The 18599-nt window shown below is 43.1% G+C and overlaps 1 protein-coding gene across 2 annotated transcripts in view; it reads left to right on the forward strand.

The window, feature by feature from the left end:
• The window catches only part of Pdpr (pyruvate dehydrogenase phosphatase regulatory subunit), a 38717-nt gene that overhangs the window by 13981 nt on the left and 6137 nt on the right, over positions 1 to 18599 (forward strand). The window contains exons 4-15 of one of the 2 annotated variants that reach the window (XM_051169247.1): positions 2069 to 2150; positions 2243 to 2406; positions 3568 to 3689; positions 4384 to 4501; positions 5514 to 5663; positions 6700 to 6892; positions 10649 to 10773; positions 13622 to 13777; positions 15642 to 15775; positions 16816 to 16964; positions 17525 to 17637; positions 18250 to 18344. In XM_051169247.1, coding sequence (XP_051025204.1) covers positions 2069 to 2150; positions 2243 to 2406; positions 3568 to 3689; positions 4384 to 4501; positions 5514 to 5663; positions 6700 to 6892; positions 10649 to 10773; positions 13622 to 13777; positions 15642 to 15775; positions 16816 to 16964; positions 17525 to 17637; positions 18250 to 18344 — 1601 coding nt within the window. Of the gene's footprint in view, positions 1 to 2068; positions 2151 to 2242; positions 2407 to 3567; positions 3690 to 4383; positions 4502 to 5513; positions 5664 to 6699; positions 6893 to 10648; positions 10774 to 13621; positions 13778 to 15641; positions 15776 to 16815; positions 16965 to 17524; positions 17638 to 18249; positions 18345 to 18599 lie in introns of those variants that run through there. The other variant, XM_051169248.1, reaches the window with a different exon arrangement.

Here is an 18599-nt window from a genome sequence, read left to right on the forward strand (position 1 = left end):
GATCTGGTGCCCTCTTCTGGCATGTATATGTAATAAATAAGATATTAAAAAAAAAAAGACAAGGCTGAAACTCAGCTCAATCCAGTTTTACTGTAATCAGTGCAGGACGGGGACTTGTAGAGTCTGGCCCAGATCCTTTTTCTTTAGCCATATTTAAGCACAGCTCAATTTTGGGAAAAAAAAAGTATTCATACTTAGATAACAATTAACTCAGTCCCAAGTACACCACAATTTAAGACATGTTTACATTGAAATTTTTTTGGTTTTGTTTTTTGAGACAGGGTTTCTCTGTGTAGCTTTGACTATCCTGGACTTGCTTTGTAGACCAGGCTGGTCTTGAACTCACAACGATCTCCCTGCCTCTGCCTCCCAAGTGCTGGGATTAAAGGCGTGCACGACCGCCGCCACCACCACCCGGCACATTGAATTTTTTCCCCCTGAGACAAGGTTTCGCTATGTTCATTTAAATTTTTAAAAGATTTTTTAAAATTGGCTTTTTGTCAAGACAGAGTTTCTCTGTGTAGCCTTGGCTGTCCTGGGCTCAATTTGTAGACAAGGCTGGCCTCAAACTCAGTGATCTGCCTGCCTCTGCCTCCCTAGTGCTGGGATTAAAGGCGTGCGCCACCACGCCCAGTTTGTGTAATCTAAATTTAATGAGAAGAATATGACCTTGAACTCTGATCCTCTTGTCTCTGCCTCCCAAATTCTGGGATTAGAGATGTGTGTCATCACAACCATGGTTCTTCCATTGGCATGTGACAGCATTTTGTCAAGTAAGTGGAGCCAATATGACTAAATGTTAATAGGTGCAGATGTAGATCAGTGGTAGAGACTTTGCCCTGAGTTTGTTCCTAGTAATGTAGAAAATAAAAAATAAAAGTTAAATTTTTTACTGAGTGATGTAAGATGGCTGAGGAAGATGCTTGCTGCCAAGTCTGACAACATGAGTCCAATTCCTGGGCCCTTCATGGTGGAGGTCAGGAGTTCAGGGACAGCCTGGAATACTTGGAATCTTTTAAAATGAGAGAGAGGGGGGAGAGGGAGAGAGAGAAAGCGTGAGAGTGCAAGAGCACAGGCTGGTGAAATGGCTTAGTAGGTAAAGCTTCTTGTCATGCAAGGCGGACATCTGAGTTCAGTCCTTGAACCCATAGTGGAAGGAGAGAGCTGAGCTCTGAGAAGGTTGTTCTCCAACCCATACACACAGGCTATGGCATTTGTATGCCTACTCATATCCATCACTTAATACATTAATAATACATTTTTAGTTTTGGCTTTTTTGAGACAGGGTGTCAAAATGTAGCCCTGGCTAGACTAGAACTTAACTATGTAGACATACCGGCCTTGAACTCTCAGAGATCCACCTGCCTCTGCTTCCCAGGTGCAGGGATTGAAGGCCTGCACTATCAGGTCTGGCCATAAAAAAATCAGTATGAAAGAAGGTGAGCTAGAAATGGCATGAGTCTTGGTTTCAGAAGACCTTCCCATCTGAAGGAATCAAAACTTATTAAATAACAGTTCCAGCACCCTTCCAGCTGTGGACAGGCTAGGGATCCAGAATACAGGGAAGAGGGAAGAGCTGTCTCGCACGTGACTGCCTCTTCAGGACATGAGAGTCCTCCAGTCGTCACCCACTTGCTCACGACTGAATGTTCTGAGAAGTCCACTTGGCTTTGTTTAGGTAACAGCTTGTACTGGGGGCGGAGTGGGGATCTATCTCTATGAATGGCTTTTTACCAAGGATGTACTCCCGCTGAGACTAAAAGGGAAAGAGGTAAACTATCTAAAAGGAATAAAGGGAGGAGTTCTTGCTCTAGCAAGACTTTTAACCAGAGTAGCTCTTATGATGATGGTGCTTTTATACATGTTAAAATTCTAGTCGATTCTCACAAAACTTTGAGCTGTCTGTCAGTAGTTATGTGTCTGGTCTTGTAAATTTTGCTAGAAGCCCGAAGGGAGCAAATTCACTTACTCAAGGATAGTGAGTGGAGGCCCTAGCATTTATACCAGGTCTAACCTATAACATTAGTGCATCCCACTGGACTGCTTACTTGGTGGACTTTTCTTACAGGTTACTTAAGGACAGGCTCAATCTCTCTGGCCCAAACTCAGGACCGGTTGATCTCTCTAAAGCGTATCAACTCAAGGCTGAAGTACGTAAGAGACTAGATACCCCTCTTGGCTTGCCACACTTGACCTCTGCCAGAGCCCAAAACTGTCATTGTCCCCTTGTGTTCTGTGGCAGTGTGATAGGTATCCCTTCTGAGATCATCTCCCCGAAGAAAGTGGCTGAACTTCACCCTCTCCTCAATGTGCACGATCTGGTGGGCGCCATGCATGTTCCTGAGGATGCAGTAGTGTCCTCTGCTGATGTGGCTCTTGCCCTGGCAAGTGCTGCCTCACAGAATGGTGAGTAGGTCTTTGTGTATCAATTAATTAATTATATTATCATTTGCATGGGCTTGGGAGGAAGAGAGTGTATCACAGTAGGTAGCAACACCAGCTTAGGTTTGGAGAAAGAAAGGTACGGGTTATTCAGTTTTCCAGTTTTGGCCACTGCACTGGATTTTTTTCAGTAGTATCCACTGAATATTTTTCCTCAACATCATTTTTTTTCTTATTCTAAGGAACTACTTGTGCTGATTATTAGTATATGTCAGACTTATGAGTCTTTGCCCTTGTACTTGAGAAGTGCCAAGGCTAGAGAAAAACTTGGGAATTTAATCTGTAGCTTAAAAATGTGATCCACAGTAAATCAAAGGAAGTCTTACATATATTTCACGGTCCATTGTAGTGCTGAGAAGTGAGCCCAGGGCTTTGGGCATGCCAGGCAGGTGTTCTGATACTGAGCTGTAGTTTTCTTTATTGTTGTTGTTGTCTTTTTTTTTCTAAAGATTTATTATTTATTATTACGTATACAGTGGCTCTGCCTGCATGTACACCTGCAGGCCAGAAGAGGGCGTAAGATCTCATTATAGATGGTTGTGAGCCACCATGTGGTTGCTGGGAATTGAACTCAGGACCTCTGGAATAGCAGTCAGTGCTCTTAACCTCTGAGCCATCTCTCCAGCCCTTCTTTGTTGTTTTAAAATAGGGTTTTACTATGTAACTCAGGCTGGTCTGAAACCTCAGACTTAGAAGTGCTGAGATTTTGTTTTTTAAATAAAAGCACCAACTCTGCTTTAGTGTCTGTTTAGAGAATCCGCTTCAGAGACCTTAATTTTGTCACTCCGGAGGTAAAGGCAGGCAGATCTCTCTGAGTTTGAAGCCAGCCTGGTCTACCAAGTGAGTCTAGGACAGCCAAGGCTGTTTTTACACAGAGAAACTCTGTGTCTCGAAAAACAGAGTTTACTTTTGTAACATCGAATAATTTGCCTTTTTTTGGGGGGGGGGGGGGTATTTTCCAAGTTGTGTAGCCTTAGCTGTCTTGGAACTTGCTCTGTAGACCAGGCTGGCCTAAAACTCATAGAAATCCTCCTGCTTTTGCCTCCTGAGTGCTGGGATTAAAGGTGTGTTCCATCACTGTGCGGCTAATAATTTGCCTTTTTTTTTTCCTTTATTTTGGAACAGGTGTTCAGATTTATGACCGGACAAGTGTTCTTCATGTGCTGATCAAAAAAGGTCAAGTTACTGGTGTGGAGACAGATAAAGGACAGATTGAATGTCAGTATTTTGTCAACTGTGCAGGTCAGGTAGGTTGGCAACAGTACTAGGCTTAGCTTTCTTTAACTTGGACTTTTTGCTGAGATGAAAGATTATCATTTTACTGGTTAAAGAGACACCAGGTACCACACTGTTTATTTGGGCTGGGTATCCAAATTGTATTTTAAACCAGAAACCTACACTTAGTCCTCAGATAGAGTCAGTTGCTGTAGTCCTTTTCTCCACACTGAGTAAATAAAGGAGTGCTGTCTTACTCAGAAGGCCAGCAAATAGGCATCAACATGAATCCATTTTACAAACTCAAAATACCAGAACCATGGATCCAATTTCTAGAGAGTAAACTGCTTCTACTTCTGAGGCAGATTGGTCATTTGCTTTCCACTCTACAGTCTGAAGGGGACCTAGGAAACACTTTCTGCTCTGTAAAGTGTATTTAGTAATTGGCATTTGGGGTCTCTAGATGAGACTAGGCATTTTATTTATAAGGCCTCATTTGACTGCGAACTTTATCTTCTTTTCATTGAAAAGATAATTTTATGCTTTAAAAACAGTAGTATTGCCTGCTCTCCTAGTACTTGAACTAAATAAAGCAGGCTGAACTTGACTTCTTGTGCCTGACACTGTGGCAGGAGCACTCTGAAGCCACTTGGAATTAGTTCAAGAGGCTGAACTTGCTCATTTGTTTTTCTGTTCCTCTTCCCACCCACAAACTGTCCATTGTAGTGGGCGTACGAGCTGGGTCTGTCCAACGAGGAGCCTGTTAGTATCCCGTTACATGCCTGTGAACACTTCTACCTTCTGACTCGGCCCTGGGACACCCCTCTGCAGAGCAACACACCAAGTGAGGACTTGTTCTTTCTTTTTTTAAACAGTTTTATCTCCTTGCTAGTATTCTGTCCTTTGAAAGGAAGCCTTTTCATTAAGGACATGTTGTGCCTAGAGGACTTTGTTCTTTCTGGAGCTTTCTGGAGTTACAGGGAAGTGAATCCACTCTAACTTTTCTTTGATCACTTCTTAGGAAAAGATGGCCAAAAGGAACATGCCATCAGCACCTTTTTGTTTATTTTTTATGAAACAAGCTAATTTTAATCTCTCATAGAGGTCATTGAGAGTTTGGAATATAACTTTTCCTTTTTTAACTTGAGTGGTACAGGTGGATGGGTAGACCATATACTTTTTAACAGTTACAAGCCACCAAAGGGACATGCGGCGGCAAGGGGGGGGAGGTTCTTTTTTTTTACTTTCTGAGCCAGGGTCTCATTGTGTCCTGTCTGACCTGGATCTCACTTTCGTGGGCGTGGAGGCAGAGGCAGGCATGCTGAGCTTAGGAGGGTTTTGATACCATGCCAGAGAATGAATGCTGCACCTCCTTCCCTGTTAGACTTTGTTCAGGCACAGTAGCGGTATATAATACACTAGGCTGTGAGATGTTGGTGAAGCTTTCAGGTTCCCAGGAATGTTTGGGGTAATCAGAGAAACCATCTTATCTGTAATCTTGAGTAAGAAGGTCCTTCCCAGCCAGGCATGGTGGCGCCCGCCTTTAATCCCAGCACTCGGGAGGCAGAGGCAGGAGGATCACTGTGAGTTCGAGGCCAGCCTGGTCTACAAAGTGAGTCCAGGACAGCCAAGGATACACAGAGAAACCCTGTCTCCAAAAAAAAAAAAAAAAAAAAAAAAAAAAAAGAAGAAGGTCCTTCCCCATGACCTCCAGTGGGGTTTTAAGACTATTGGATGCTGTGCTGTTGGTAAAGCCATTCGTGAGTATTTTATTTTTCCTCCCATCTAGAACTCTGGCTGGTCTCTAACCCTTTGTTTTTCTCTTGTCCTACTTCCTTGTTGTTTCTCGTCTTCAGCCATTGTGGATGCGGATGGAAGGATTTACATTAGGAACTGGCAGGGTGGCATCCTGTCTGGCGGCTTTGAGAAGAATCCAAAGCCTATTTTCACTGAAGGCAAGAACCAGTTGGAGATTCAGAACCTCCGGGAAGATTGGGATCACTTCGGTATGTGAAGTAAACGATAACAGTGCCTTGTACTTAGCTAAGGTCTTGTATTTTATATAACAGTGCCTTGTACTGAGCTAAGGCCTTGTATTTTTAAGGCATTTTTATGAACAGTCTTTTACTTATCCAGGAAGTACAGTAGTAATCATGAAGAGTAGTGTAGAGTGTGCTTGATCTAAGGATATGGCTACTGGTTAGATTCAGGGGTCTATTAGGGTCCTGCTTAATGAACTTTGACTTACCGTCTATTACTTAGATCACTGCTCAAACTTTAGACTACTAGGGGGACCTCCTTTTATTCAGACTTAATGAAATTGAAGAGGTTTCTACAAAGCTGAACTACTAGCTGGGCATGGTGATGTATGCCTTCTTGTAATCCTAGCCTGTGGGAGGCTGAGGCAGGAGGATTGTGGTCTTTATTAAGTCTTTAAATAACTTTATTTGTCTTTATTGAAAAATATTATATTTACATGGTTATAAATTGGAAAAGTTATGAGTTATGAAAAGATCTCCTAATTTTTCTTCTATGCTTGATATGCTTTTAAAAAAGTAAACTGCTGCTTATGGGAATCTAAACCCTTGTGCCCATCAAACAAGCACTCCTGTTTTCATGTTATTGCTGTCCCATGGGACAGTGGCCAGAGATAGAATAGAACAAAGTGCAAACCTGTTTTTGCATCCATCTCAGTGTAGGAAACGCTGTCTTTCATGGAAATGTTAGGTGTCTGTAAGATTTTTTTCCATACACCTTGGCCTCTTCAAGATTCCTGTCTGTAGCCTTGTGCTACTTTTTTCCGTAGCTCCTTGCCTTTGTAGGGTATGGGTTTTCTTACTCTGAGTGCCAGGCATTTTGCAGGTGTGCTCAGCAATTCCCTTAGTTTTCTTCTTTCTGATTAACTGACCAAATGACTCTTAGAAAAAAATCTCCTCTAGAGAATTTTTTTTGAAAGGAGGAGTAAAAAAGTATAAGAACTTGAAAAAGTTTAATTCTTCCCTAAAGGTGAGGACTCTGTTTGGGTTTGTTTTGATTGCTCAGAGCCCCTGTTGAGTTCCCTCCTGCGTAGGATGCCAGTGTTGGAGACTCTGGAGATTTTGAAGTTGGTGAATTGCCCTGAGACCTTCACACCAGACATGAAGTGCATCATGGGCGAGTCTCCTGTAGTACAGGGCTACTTTGTCCTGGCAGGGATGAACTCTGCTGGCCTGTCGTTGGGTGGAGGAGCTGGAAAGTAAGTCTTTTTTACATAGAGTCACCTGTGGACACCTCAGCTTGCAGGTTCTTTCCTTTTAGATTACTCATTGTTAATATGTTGTGTGGCCAGATAGTAATTGCAAATAATAGTTGTAGTCGAGAGTTATTATGTCCAAAGATGTTACTTTATTCATATTTCATAAATATTACTAAATAAAATATTTTGGGAACTCAACATTTAGTTAGCTACAGAACCTGTGGGAAAATTTTTTAAGAAATTATTTTTTCCACTTGTAACAAATGTTAGTGTTTTGATTGTGTAAGGTTAGAAGTAGCCAGGTATGGTAAGTGAAATAAGCAATCAAGCTAGGCAATCAATTTTTAGTTTAAATATAGGTACTTATAAAAATCAGCTGGGGATGGTGCTACATGCTTTTAAACCCAGCTCGGGAAGCAGAGCCAGAGGCAGGTAGATTTTTGTGAATTTGAGGTCATCCTGGTCCATGAAGAGAGAGAGTTCCAGGCCAGCCAGGGCTACATGGTGAGACTCTGTTTCAAAAAAAAAAAAGAAAGCAGGGATTACATGCCTATAATCCCAGTGCTCTGGGTGGCAGAGACAGATGGATCTTTGTGAGTTCTCGCCCAGCCTGGTCAGTCAAGGCTACACAGAAACTCTGTCTCGGAGGAGGAAAAAAAACCAGCCACAGAAGGATACAAATACCATACAATTCCATTTTGTTTTGTTTTGTTTTGTTTTTCGAGACAGGGTTTCTCTGTGTAGCCTTGCTTGTCCTGGACTCGCTTTATAGACCAGGCTGGCCTTGAATTCACAGGGATCCACCTGCCTCTGCCTCCTGAGTGCTGGGATTAAAGGGGTGCGCCATCACTGCCTGGTCATACAATTCCATTTATGTGAGGTACTTAGAGTAGTCATAGAAACAGAAAGAGTGACAGTGGTTGCCAGGGGAAGAAGATGGGGAGTTACTGTTGAATAGGTCAGTGTCTTAGTTTTGCAAGATAAAATGAGCTCTGGAAATGGATTATGATAGTGGTTACACAACAGTGTAGATGTACTTAATTCCACTGAGCCACACCTAAAAATAGTTGATCAGTTGGCCTTGCTGTAAACATAGGACCCCAGCTCTTGGGAGGTAAAGTGCAGGAGATTCAGGAGTTCAAGGCCATTCTCAGGGTTATAGGATACCTTATTCTCAGGCTAAAAAAAAAAGTTGATCATCTGGATATGGTGACACAAGCCTGTAATCCTAGCACTTAGGAGATGGGTGGAGGAAGACTGTAGTGAGTTTGAGGCTAGCCTGGACTACATAATGATATCTATCTGTTTAGCCTGGGTTAAGATTGAGAAACTGGGGCCTGGCGCACACCTTTAATCCCAGCACTCAGGAGGCAGAGGCAGGCAGATCTCTGAATTCAAGGCTGGCCTGGTCTGCAAATCGAGTTCTTGGATAGTCAGGGCTGTTACACAGAGAAACCCTGTCTGGAAAAAACAAAACAATAAAACAGAAAGTGAGAAACTTTAAAAAACAACAACAAGAACAAACAATTCCCCCACCAAAAAAAACCCTCCAAAAACAAATTTGAATTTCTTTATGTTAAAATATAGTTGTTTATGTATTCTGTTAGCAAATAAAACAGCAGATTTACCTATGATACATTCTGGCATACCTTTTCTTTTTGATTTTTAAGACAGAATTTCTCTGTTTAGCCCTGAGTGCTGGGATTAAAGGTGTGTGCCACCACTGCCCAGCCCTTTTTTTTTTTAAAGGATTTATTTTTATTTTATTTGCATTGATTTTTTGCCTACATGTATGTCTGTGTGAGGGTGTCAAATCACTTGGCACTGGCTTACAAACAGCCATGTGGATGCTATTCCAGAACTCAGGTCCTCTGGAAGAGTAGCCGGTGCTCTTAATTGCTGAGTCATTTCTCCAGCCCCTCTGTTTCCCTTTTTTATTTTTATTTTTATTTTTCGAGACAGGGTTTCTGTGTGTTAGCCCAGGCTGTCCTGGACTTGCTTTGTAGACCAGGCTGGCTTGGAACTCAAAGCAATCCGCCAACCTCTGCCGGGATTAAAGGTGTATGCCACCATGGCCTGCTCTGTTTCCCTTTTTTTTTTTTTTTGGTTTTTCGAGACAGGGTTTTTCTGTGTAGCCTTGGCCATCCTGGACTCACTCTGTAGACCAGGCTGGCCTCGAACTCACAGCGATCCGCCTGCCTCTGCCTCCCGAGTGCTGGGATTAAAGGCATGCGCCACCACGCTGGGCTCTGTTTCCCTTTTTAAAAGAGTTTTTATATACCAGGCAGAGGTGGTGCACGCCTTTAATTATCATCCCCCCACTCTCGCCCCATGCACTTGGATCTCTGAGTTTGAGGTCAGCGTGGTCTACAAAAGTGAGTCCAGGACAGCCAGGGCTAAAACAGAGAAACCCTTTCTCAGAAAAAAAAAAAAGTTTTAATTTTAACTATGTGTATATGAGTATATGCACGTTAGTACAGGTGGCAAGTTGTTGAATTCCCTGTGGGAGCTGAAGTTATAGGATGGTTTCTGGGAACTGAATTCGGGTTTTATAAAAGAGCAGGATGTGGTCTTAATTTGCTGAGCCATCTCTTCAGCCCTCCTAACTCTCAGTGTTTGTGATATTTGTAGGCTAAATGAGCTGTTTTTTTTTTTTTTCTGATTGTCACAAAGCAACAATTTAAAAAGATCCAGAAATAAATATACCTGCTCTGTCCAAAACCCTGCTATTCAAGAATCAACTATATTTTATCATAATTAAAGTATTTTTCTGGGGAATTTGAGGAGCTTGTGAGATGCTGAGTGGGTAAAGGAGCTTTTGCAGAAGCCTGGCAACTTAAATTTAATTTCAGGAATATGTAAAGGTGGACGGAGAATTGACCCTACAGAGTTACCCTCTGACCTTCACAGGTGCCAGCTCCCATCATACACACATATGCCTAGTAATAATGAAAGAAAAATAATTAAATTCATGAAGTCAGTCCCTTTGAGTGACTTGTCAAATGGCTTTGAAGACAGAAGAGTTATCAGAAACATTTGGAGCAAAGACATGGTGCGGTTACTATAAAATACTCTCCAAGGGACTGCTCTGTAAAAAGTGAATACATAAATTTCTTCATAGATATGGATTATATCTTAAACATTTTCTAGGGGATCCTATTATTAGAGTTAAAATCTTCACAGTGGGGCTGGAGAGATGGCTCACCAGTTAAGAGCATGCTAGCTCTTCCACAGGACTCAGGGTTAAATTCCCAGTACCTACATGGCAGCTTAGAACTACCTGGAATTCTAGTCCCGGGGGATCCTGTGCTCTCTTCTGGCCTCTGCAAACAGCAGCTATTTTGGTACACACATTTACATGCAGGCTAAACACCCATACACATAAATCTTTTCAAAATCCTCAAAACTGGGTATGGTGGCACTTGCCTGTAATCCCAGCCCTTGTGAAGCAGAGGCAGGTGGAGCGCTCTCGGTTTGAGCCAGCCTGGTCTGCATAGTGAGTTCCAGGCCAGCCAGCATCTATGTATAGAGACCCTGTTGAAAAAAAAAAACAAAAACTCATAGTGGTTCTATGAGAATAGTACTTGGATTCATGTTTGTTCATTTTAGAAAATATAAGGAAACTGCCCAGAATTGCTCAACTTCTATGACAGCACAGACCCTTGATTCCATTGGTTCTTAGTTGTATGATATTATTTGAATTAGTTTTCTGTGTATCATCTGAGGCTCAACAGCTGTTTGTCTCCATCTCAACAGGTTCCTTGCTGAGTGGATGGTATATGGCTATCCCTCTGAAAATGTCTGGGAACTGGACTTGCAGCGCTTTGGAGCCCTCCAGAGCAGCCGCACCTTTCTGCGCCACCGGGTCATGGAAGTCATGCGTAAGTGTACTTTTAGTTTAATTACATTGAGTTCAGAAATCGATTAAGTGGCCTGTTTGATTAGTCAAGCTTTTCCTTAGCTCTCTAGTAACTATTTTGAATTGGGTTTCTCAGTGTGTGGCTAATTCAGGTTGGAGCACAGGGACTTATGCCTCTTCTGACACTTAGGAGCTTTTTTGGTGTATTGGACCATGCTGCCCTCTAGACAGTAGGGTAGGACTTGCACCTAGTACGTGCTGCTAGCCGTGCAACCTTTTCAGTTGGGCTTAAGTGCTACCTCAACTTCCCACCTAGGTTTTAAGATCATTGGTGGTTTTTGCCATTATTTTGAGATGGAGTCTCAAAATCCAGGCTATCTTTAACCTGCTATATTGCCTTGACTCCTGATCTTCCTGCCTCTGCCTCCCAAGTGCTGGGATTACAGGTGTGTGCCACCATTCGTTGGCTTCTCTCTTTTTTCCTTTTTGTGGTGGTGAGGATTGAGGGCCTCTGGTATGTTAATACCATATTACCAATATCCATTGTCTTCTTTCTAAAAACTGTATGTTTTGTGTCTGTTGTATGGATGTGGGTACATGTATCACCAAGCAGGTGTGGGGCTTAGACAAGAGCTTTGTAGCGTTGGTTTCTCCTACTTTTACATAGGTTTCTAGGGATTGAACTCAGTTCCTCTGGAAAAGTAGTTAGTGTTCTTTTTTCCTTTCTTTTCTTTTCTTTTTAAGATTTATTTATTTATTATATATACAATGTACTGCCTGCATATGTGCCTGCCCACCAGAAGAGGGCATCAGATCACATTATAGATGGTTGTATGCCACCATGTGGGTGCTGGGAACTGAACTCAGGACCTCTGGAAGAGCAGCAGTTCTCTTAACTTCTGTGCCATCTCTCCATCTCTCTCTAGTTAGTGTTCTTATGCTAAGCTACTTCTCTAGCTCCAAAAACAAAAATTTTAAAGAAAAAGAAGAGAGAGAGCTGGGCGTGGTGGCGCATGCCTGTAATCCCAGCACTTGGGAGGCAGAGGCAGGCAGATCACTTGGAGTTCAAGGCCAGCCTGGTCTACAAAGCGAGTCCAGGACAACCAAGGCTACACAGAGAAACCCTGTCTCAAAAAAACCAAAAAAAAAAAAAAAAAAAAAAAAAAAAAAAAAAAAAAAAAGAAGAAGAAGAGAGAGAAGTTAATTTGGATTTTAGCTTTGTTATGTGAATAATGTCACCTTTCAGATTTCAGTAAATGAATGTATGCTACAAACCTTTTCTCTTCAAAAGTGGTTATATATTGAAGGAAAAGTCTGTAAAACATGAGACTCTGCAGCACAGCAAAGAATTAAGTTCCTTTTTCTGTTTTTGTTTTTTTGAGACAGGCTTTTTCTGTGTAGCCTTGACTGTTCTGGGCTCTCTTTGTAGACCAGGCTGTCCTCAAACTCACAGCAATCCGCCTGCCTCTGCCTCCCAAGTGCTAGGATTAAAGGCACGCCACTACCTTTTAAAAAAAATCTTATTTATTTATTATTACGTATACAGTGCTTTGCCTGCATGTACACCTGCAGGCTAGAAGAGGGCATCAGATCATATTAAAGATGGCTGTGAGCCACCCTGTGGTTGCTGGGAATTGAACTCAACACCTCTGGAGAAGCAGTCAGTGCCCTTAACCTCTGAGCCATCTCTCCAGCCCTTAAGTGCCTTTTTTATACTTAAACGTTTTTTGTTTTTATTTGAGAGGGGTCTCACTTAGTAGCCCTGGCTTTTTCTGGAACATGTTCCTTAGATGAGATTGATCTTGAACTCAGCAATCCCCCTGCCTCTGCTGGGACCTGGCTTTAAATTTTTTAAAAATTTTATTTCAATATTTTATACATATGATTATTAAACCTTTGTGTATGTCTGCCTGCCATTTTCATGCTTAATGCCCATGGAGGTCAGAAAAGGGCATCAGATCCCTTGGAACTGGAGTTAAGGACAGTTGTGAGCCACAGTGTGGGTGCTGGGAAGTGAACCCAGATCCTCTGGAAGGGCAGCCAGTGTTTGTAACTGCTGAGACATTGTTCCAATCCCCCACCTCCCTTTTATTTATGGTAGTAGGGACTGAACCCAGAACCTCATGCATACTAGCTAAGTATATATCTGCATCAGTCCTTGCCTTTGTTTTTGGTTTTTTGCTTGAGATGGGGGCTTGCTAAGTTGCTGTCCTAGTTACCTACTGCTGTAAAGACACATCATAATCAAGGCAACTTATAAAGGAAGAATTTAACTGGGGCTTATGTACAGTTTCAGAGGGTGAGTCCATGACCATTATGGTGGGGAGCATGGCAACAGTCAGGCAAGACTGGTACTAGAGCAGTAGCTGATTTTTTTTTTTTCTGAGACAGGGTTTCTCTGTGTAGCCTTGTCTTGTCCTGGACTCACTTTGTAGACCAGGCTGGCTTCGAACTCATATCGATCTGCCTGCCTCTGCCTCCCAAGTGCTGGGATTAAAGGCGTGCGCCACCACGCCCAGCCCAGTAGCTGATTTTTATCTGCAAGTTGGAGGCAGAGAGATAGACATTGGCTCTGGTGTGGGCTTTTGAAAGCTCAAAGCCCACCCCCAGTGACACACCTTCTCCAACAAGGCCACACCTCCTAATCCTTCCCAAAGCAGTCCCACCAGCTGGGGACCTAACATTCAGATACGAGCCTGTGGGGCCATTCTCATTCAAACCTCCACAACGCGCCCAGGCTTGGCTGGAACCTAGTTGGTATCCTAGGTGTCCTTGAATTTGAAGTCCTTCTGCTGTAGCCACCGAAGTCTCTGGGATGGTAAGCTTGTGCTGCCGGGGCCCAGCTGACAGACTGTGTTCATCTGTTCTAGCTCTGATGTATGACCTGAAGGTTCCCCGTTGGGACTTCCAGACTGGGAGGCAGTTACGTACATCTCCTCTTTATGATCGGCTGGATGCTCAGGGAGCCAGGTGGATGGAGAAACATGGATTTGAGAGGCCAAAGTATTTTGTTCCACCCAACAAGGGTAAGACTGTCTTATTTGAGACAGAATCTCACATTCTAGCCTAGAACTAGTTTACTTTGTATCTCAGGTTGGCTTTGAATCCTTACCAGTCTTCTTGTTTCATCATCTCAAGTGCTAGGATTATAGGCATAAGCCACTACAGTTGTGTGTGTGTGTACCCTTGTGTAGACCTGTGTGTGTGTGCACGTATGCCCTTGTATACACCTGTGAGTGTGTATCTATGTTATACCCCTGTATAGACCTGTGTGTGTGTGTGTGTGTGTGTGTGTGTGTGTGTGTGTGTGCGTACCCTTGTATAGATCTGTGTGTGTGTGCGTGTGTGTGCGTGCGTGCGTGCGTACCCTTGTATAGACCTGTGTGTGCACGTACGCCCTTGTATACACCTGTGAGTGTGTATCTATGTTATACCCCTGTATAGACCTGTGTGTGTATGTGTGTGTGCATGCGTGCGTACCCTTGTATAGACCTGTGTGTGTACGTACGCCCTTGTATACACTTGTGAGTGTGTATCTATGTAATACCCCTGTATAGACCTGTGTGTGTATGTGTGCGCGCGTGCGTACCCTTGTATAGACCTGTGTGTGTGTGCGCGTACGCCCTTGTATAGACCTGTGAGAGTGTCTATGTTATACCCCTGTATAGACCTATGTGTGTGTGTGTATCTGTATGTGTAAACCGTTGTATAGACCTGTATGTATGCATACGCCCTTGCATAGACCTGTGTGTGCGCGCGCGCATGTGCGTATGTGTACCCTTGTATAGACCAGAAATTGATGTTGAATGTTTTCTCTATTGTTTTCTACCTTATTTTTTCAGACAGATTTCTCACTGAATCTGGAGTTCACTGGTTGGCTAAACTGGCTGGCCATCAAGCCCACAGTTCCCTCTTGTTTTTGCCTATCACTGCTGGGATATAGGGGTACACTGAGCCAATTCCTTCTACGTCGTACCCTCATTTATTTGTTTAATAATTTTACATCCCCACCTCAGGCCCTTCCCTCCTTCCCCCCACTTCCAACTCCCCAACCCTCCTCTTCCCTTTACCTAGTCTCCTTCCCCCCAGAGATGGGGAGGGCCCCAATTAGTCCTAATCCATCCTGGTATTTTAAGTCACTGTAGGACTAAGCACATCCTCTCCCACCTGGGAGTGACACTGGGAGTGACAAGGCAGCCCAGTTAGGGAAAGTGACACAGCGGTAGGTAGCAGATCAGACAGCCCCTGCTCTTGTTGTTAGGGGACCTACACGATGACTAAGCTGCACATTTGGCACCGATGTATAGGTGTCTAGGTTCTGTCCATGCAAGCTCTTTGGTTGGCGATCCAGTCTCTGTGAGCCTCACCACCACCTCTTCCTTCTCTTCTTCTTTTTTGTTTTTTTGTTTTTAAACAACCTGATTTTTAAAAAAATGATTTATTGATTTATTATTATATATACAGTGGTCTACCTGCATGTACAACTGTAGGCCAGAAGAGGGCATCAGATCACATTACAGGTGGTTGTGAGCCACCATGTGGTTGCTGGGATCTGAACCCAGGACCTTTGGAAGAGCAGGTGGCACTCTTAACTCCTGAGCCATCTCTCCAGCCCTTTGGGAGGGGGTTTTAAGACAAGGTTTCTCTGTGTAACTGCCTTGGCTGTCCTGGCCTTGCTTTGTAGACCAGGCTTGCCTCAAACTCACCTACCTCTGCCTCCTCAAGTGCTGAGTTACCCTCCTGTTAAAACTGGTAATTTTTGAGTGCATATAGCTAGAATCTATAAAGCTAGAAGAATAAAAAAATAAAATCTTGTAGGCATAGCAAAATATGTGGGGGACTACTCAGCATGAAACCCTTTCATTTCCACCTTGTTTTCTCTGTTCATAGACCTTCTTGCATTGGAACAGAGCAAGACTTTCTACAAGCCAGATTGGTTTGATATTGTGGAGTCTGAAGTCAAATGCTGTAAGGAAGCTGTGTGTGTCATTGACATGTCTTCTTTCACAAAATTTGAAATAACTGTAAGTTTTGGGAACCAAAACAGCAGGGAGGGAAACATTTTCTACTTATTGAATGCTTGTTTTTCTTTTCTTTTTCCTTTCATGTATTTTTCATGTTAGTTTTTATTTTTATGTGTATGGTTATTTTGCTTCAGTGTTTGTCTGTGTGCCACACACATGCAATGCCTAAGAAAGCCAGAAGAGGGCATTGGATTTCCCTGGGATTGGAGTTACAGATGGCTGGGAGCTGCCGTGGGGATGCTGGGAATTTTTGACCCAGGTCCTTTGGAAGAACAGCCAATGCTCTTACCCAGTGAACCACCCCTCCAGACCCCAAATGTATCTTTTTTTTGTTTTCTTTTGTTTGAGATAGTTTTTCTGTGTAGCCTTGTTGTCCTGGAACTCACTCTGTAGACCAGGCTGGCAGATCTGTCTGCCTCTGCCTCCCAGAATGCTGGGATTACAAGTGTGTGCTGCCAGCTCAGCAAAGATTTATGTATTTGAATGTTTTGTCTGCATGTTTCTGCACACTAGAAGAGGGCATTGGATCTTGTGGGACTCTAGTTATAGATGGTTGTGAGCCACCTTGTGGTTACCAGGAATTTCACTCAAGATCTCTGAAAGAGCACCTGTATTTTTCATGCCACTTAAGAACTGATTCTGAAAGAACTCTGTTTTGTCTGTATAATCATATTTTTCTGAAATTCAGCTCCTATAACAGTTTTAAATTTTCCTACAAAGGCCCATTTTAAAGATTTATTTATTATGTATACAGTGTTCTGCTTGTATGTACACCTGCACACAAGAAGAGGGCATCAGATCTCATTATAGATGGTTGTGAGCCACCATGTGGTTGCTGGGAATTGAACTCAGAATTCAGGACTTTTGGAAGAGCAAACAGTGCTCTTAACCTCTGAGCTATCTCTCCAGCCCTGGCCCATTTATCTTAAGTACTGAAGGTTAGCTTTCTTTGTCATTTCTCAGTTTTCTCAGTAAGGTGCAGTGTTGTGTGGTCATGGTGTTAAGTGTTTACTCTCTCTGCTTTATTCCTTTCCTTGCAGTCCACTGGGGATCAGGCATTAGAAAGTCTGCAGTATCTTTTCTCCAATGACCTCGATGTGCCTGTAGGTCACATTGTTCATACTGGTATGCTCAATGAATGTGGAGGGTATGAAAATGACTGCAGCATTGCACGCCTAACCAAACGCAGGTGAGTTGAGCTGCCATCCCTTTTTGCTCCTTCCACTAAACTGATACTTCAAGGGCTCTGGAAGCAGGGTCCTTAATACTTCTCTAGAGCCCACAGTCCTAGGGACCCAGAAACTATTTCATGAATTCCTGTCTAAATCATCAGGCAGCTGTAAACAAGTCAGCAAGGGCAAAGAAAGAGAAGAAACCCAAGTTAGGTGTGGAGGCTCATACCCACAATGCCAAGGGCCTAAAGCAGGGATACCACAGTGAGGCCAACATGAAAGGTTCCAGGCTAGCTTGACTTACAAACAAAAGAAGTAGTTGTGTTATATAAAACTGGGTATAGAGGTTAGTTATCCTAATAGGAGAAGATTCTTTATGAACGTTAATGTTACTAAGTCTGTGTAATTTTGCCATTATTGGTATAGAATCTAGAATGTAAAATAGCCCTCCCTGAAAGTTAAAGAGATTGTTTCTAAGAGTTCTCAGTGGGGCTTTGAAACTACATAAGAACCTGATTGATTCCTGATTCTTTTTCTGCCTTTGGGTTTGATTATTTTGGGGGGTTCTCATTTTCAGTTTCTTCATGATCTCTCCAACTGACCAGCAGGTCCACTGTTGGGCCTGGCTTAACAAATACATGCCAAAAGATAGCAGCTTGCTGCTGGAGGATGTCACCTGGAAATACACAGGTAATCAGCCTTTTGGGATCAGCCAAATAAAGAAGCAGATCCAGATCGTCTTCTACGTCATATACACCTCATTATTTCTCTACCAAGTGAGTGTCAGAATTCAGCAGGTCTGTCAGCAGAGGTTTGTGTGCCATTGAACCTCAGGTCCCTCAGGAAAAGGACACTTGTATAATTCTAACCAGTCCTAGGCCAGGTCCTAGGTGCATGTGGTGGTTAGTTTTAATGCCTACGTGACAAGATCTAGAATCACCTGGGAGATAAATAAGTGTACGCCTGTGGGAGATCACCGTGTCAATTGAGGTGACACCATTCCCTGACATGGATCCTATACTGTATAATTGGAGGGGGGATTAAGCAGCAGCAGGCCTTGTCACTGCTTCCTAGTTGTGGATGTCATGGCCAGCAGCTACAAGCTTCTGATGACTACCCTGCACAATGGCTGACCCTGAACTGTCAACTAAAATAAGCTGTCCTTTAAGTTGTTTTTGTCAGTGTGTTCTGTCACAGTAGTAGGTAAAGAAACAGACAGCGGACAGGTTCAGAAGAGACCTTTTGCATAGGCGCAACTGTTTTCCTGGAGAGGTTGGACATCTCTTCTTCTTTACCCTGTAGCCCTCAATCTGATTGGTCCTCGGGCTGTGGATGTGCTGTCTGAGTTGTCCTATGCCCCTATGACTCCAGACCACTTTCCAACTCTCTTTTGCAAGGTAGGTGCTAGTAATCTAAATTTATTGTTTGAGATGGGGGTCTCATGCAGGCATGCTTGTTATGTAGCTGAGGATGACCTTACACTTCTGATGTCCTTGCCCAAGTGCTGTGATTGCAGATGCATATGTACTTGGTTTATTAGGTGCTGAAAATCAAACCCAGGGCTCCATGCATGCTAGGCAAGCACTCTACCAACTGAGCCACATACCTAGCAGAAGTTTGTTTTTTAAATGTTAAGAGATTCATTCTTTTTT

Source organism: Acomys russatus, chromosome 26, assembly GCF_903995435.1.
Source record: "Acomys russatus chromosome 26, mAcoRus1.1, whole genome shotgun sequence".
In the NCBI taxonomy this organism is placed as follows: Eukaryota; Metazoa; Chordata; class Mammalia; order Rodentia; family Muridae; genus Acomys; species Acomys russatus.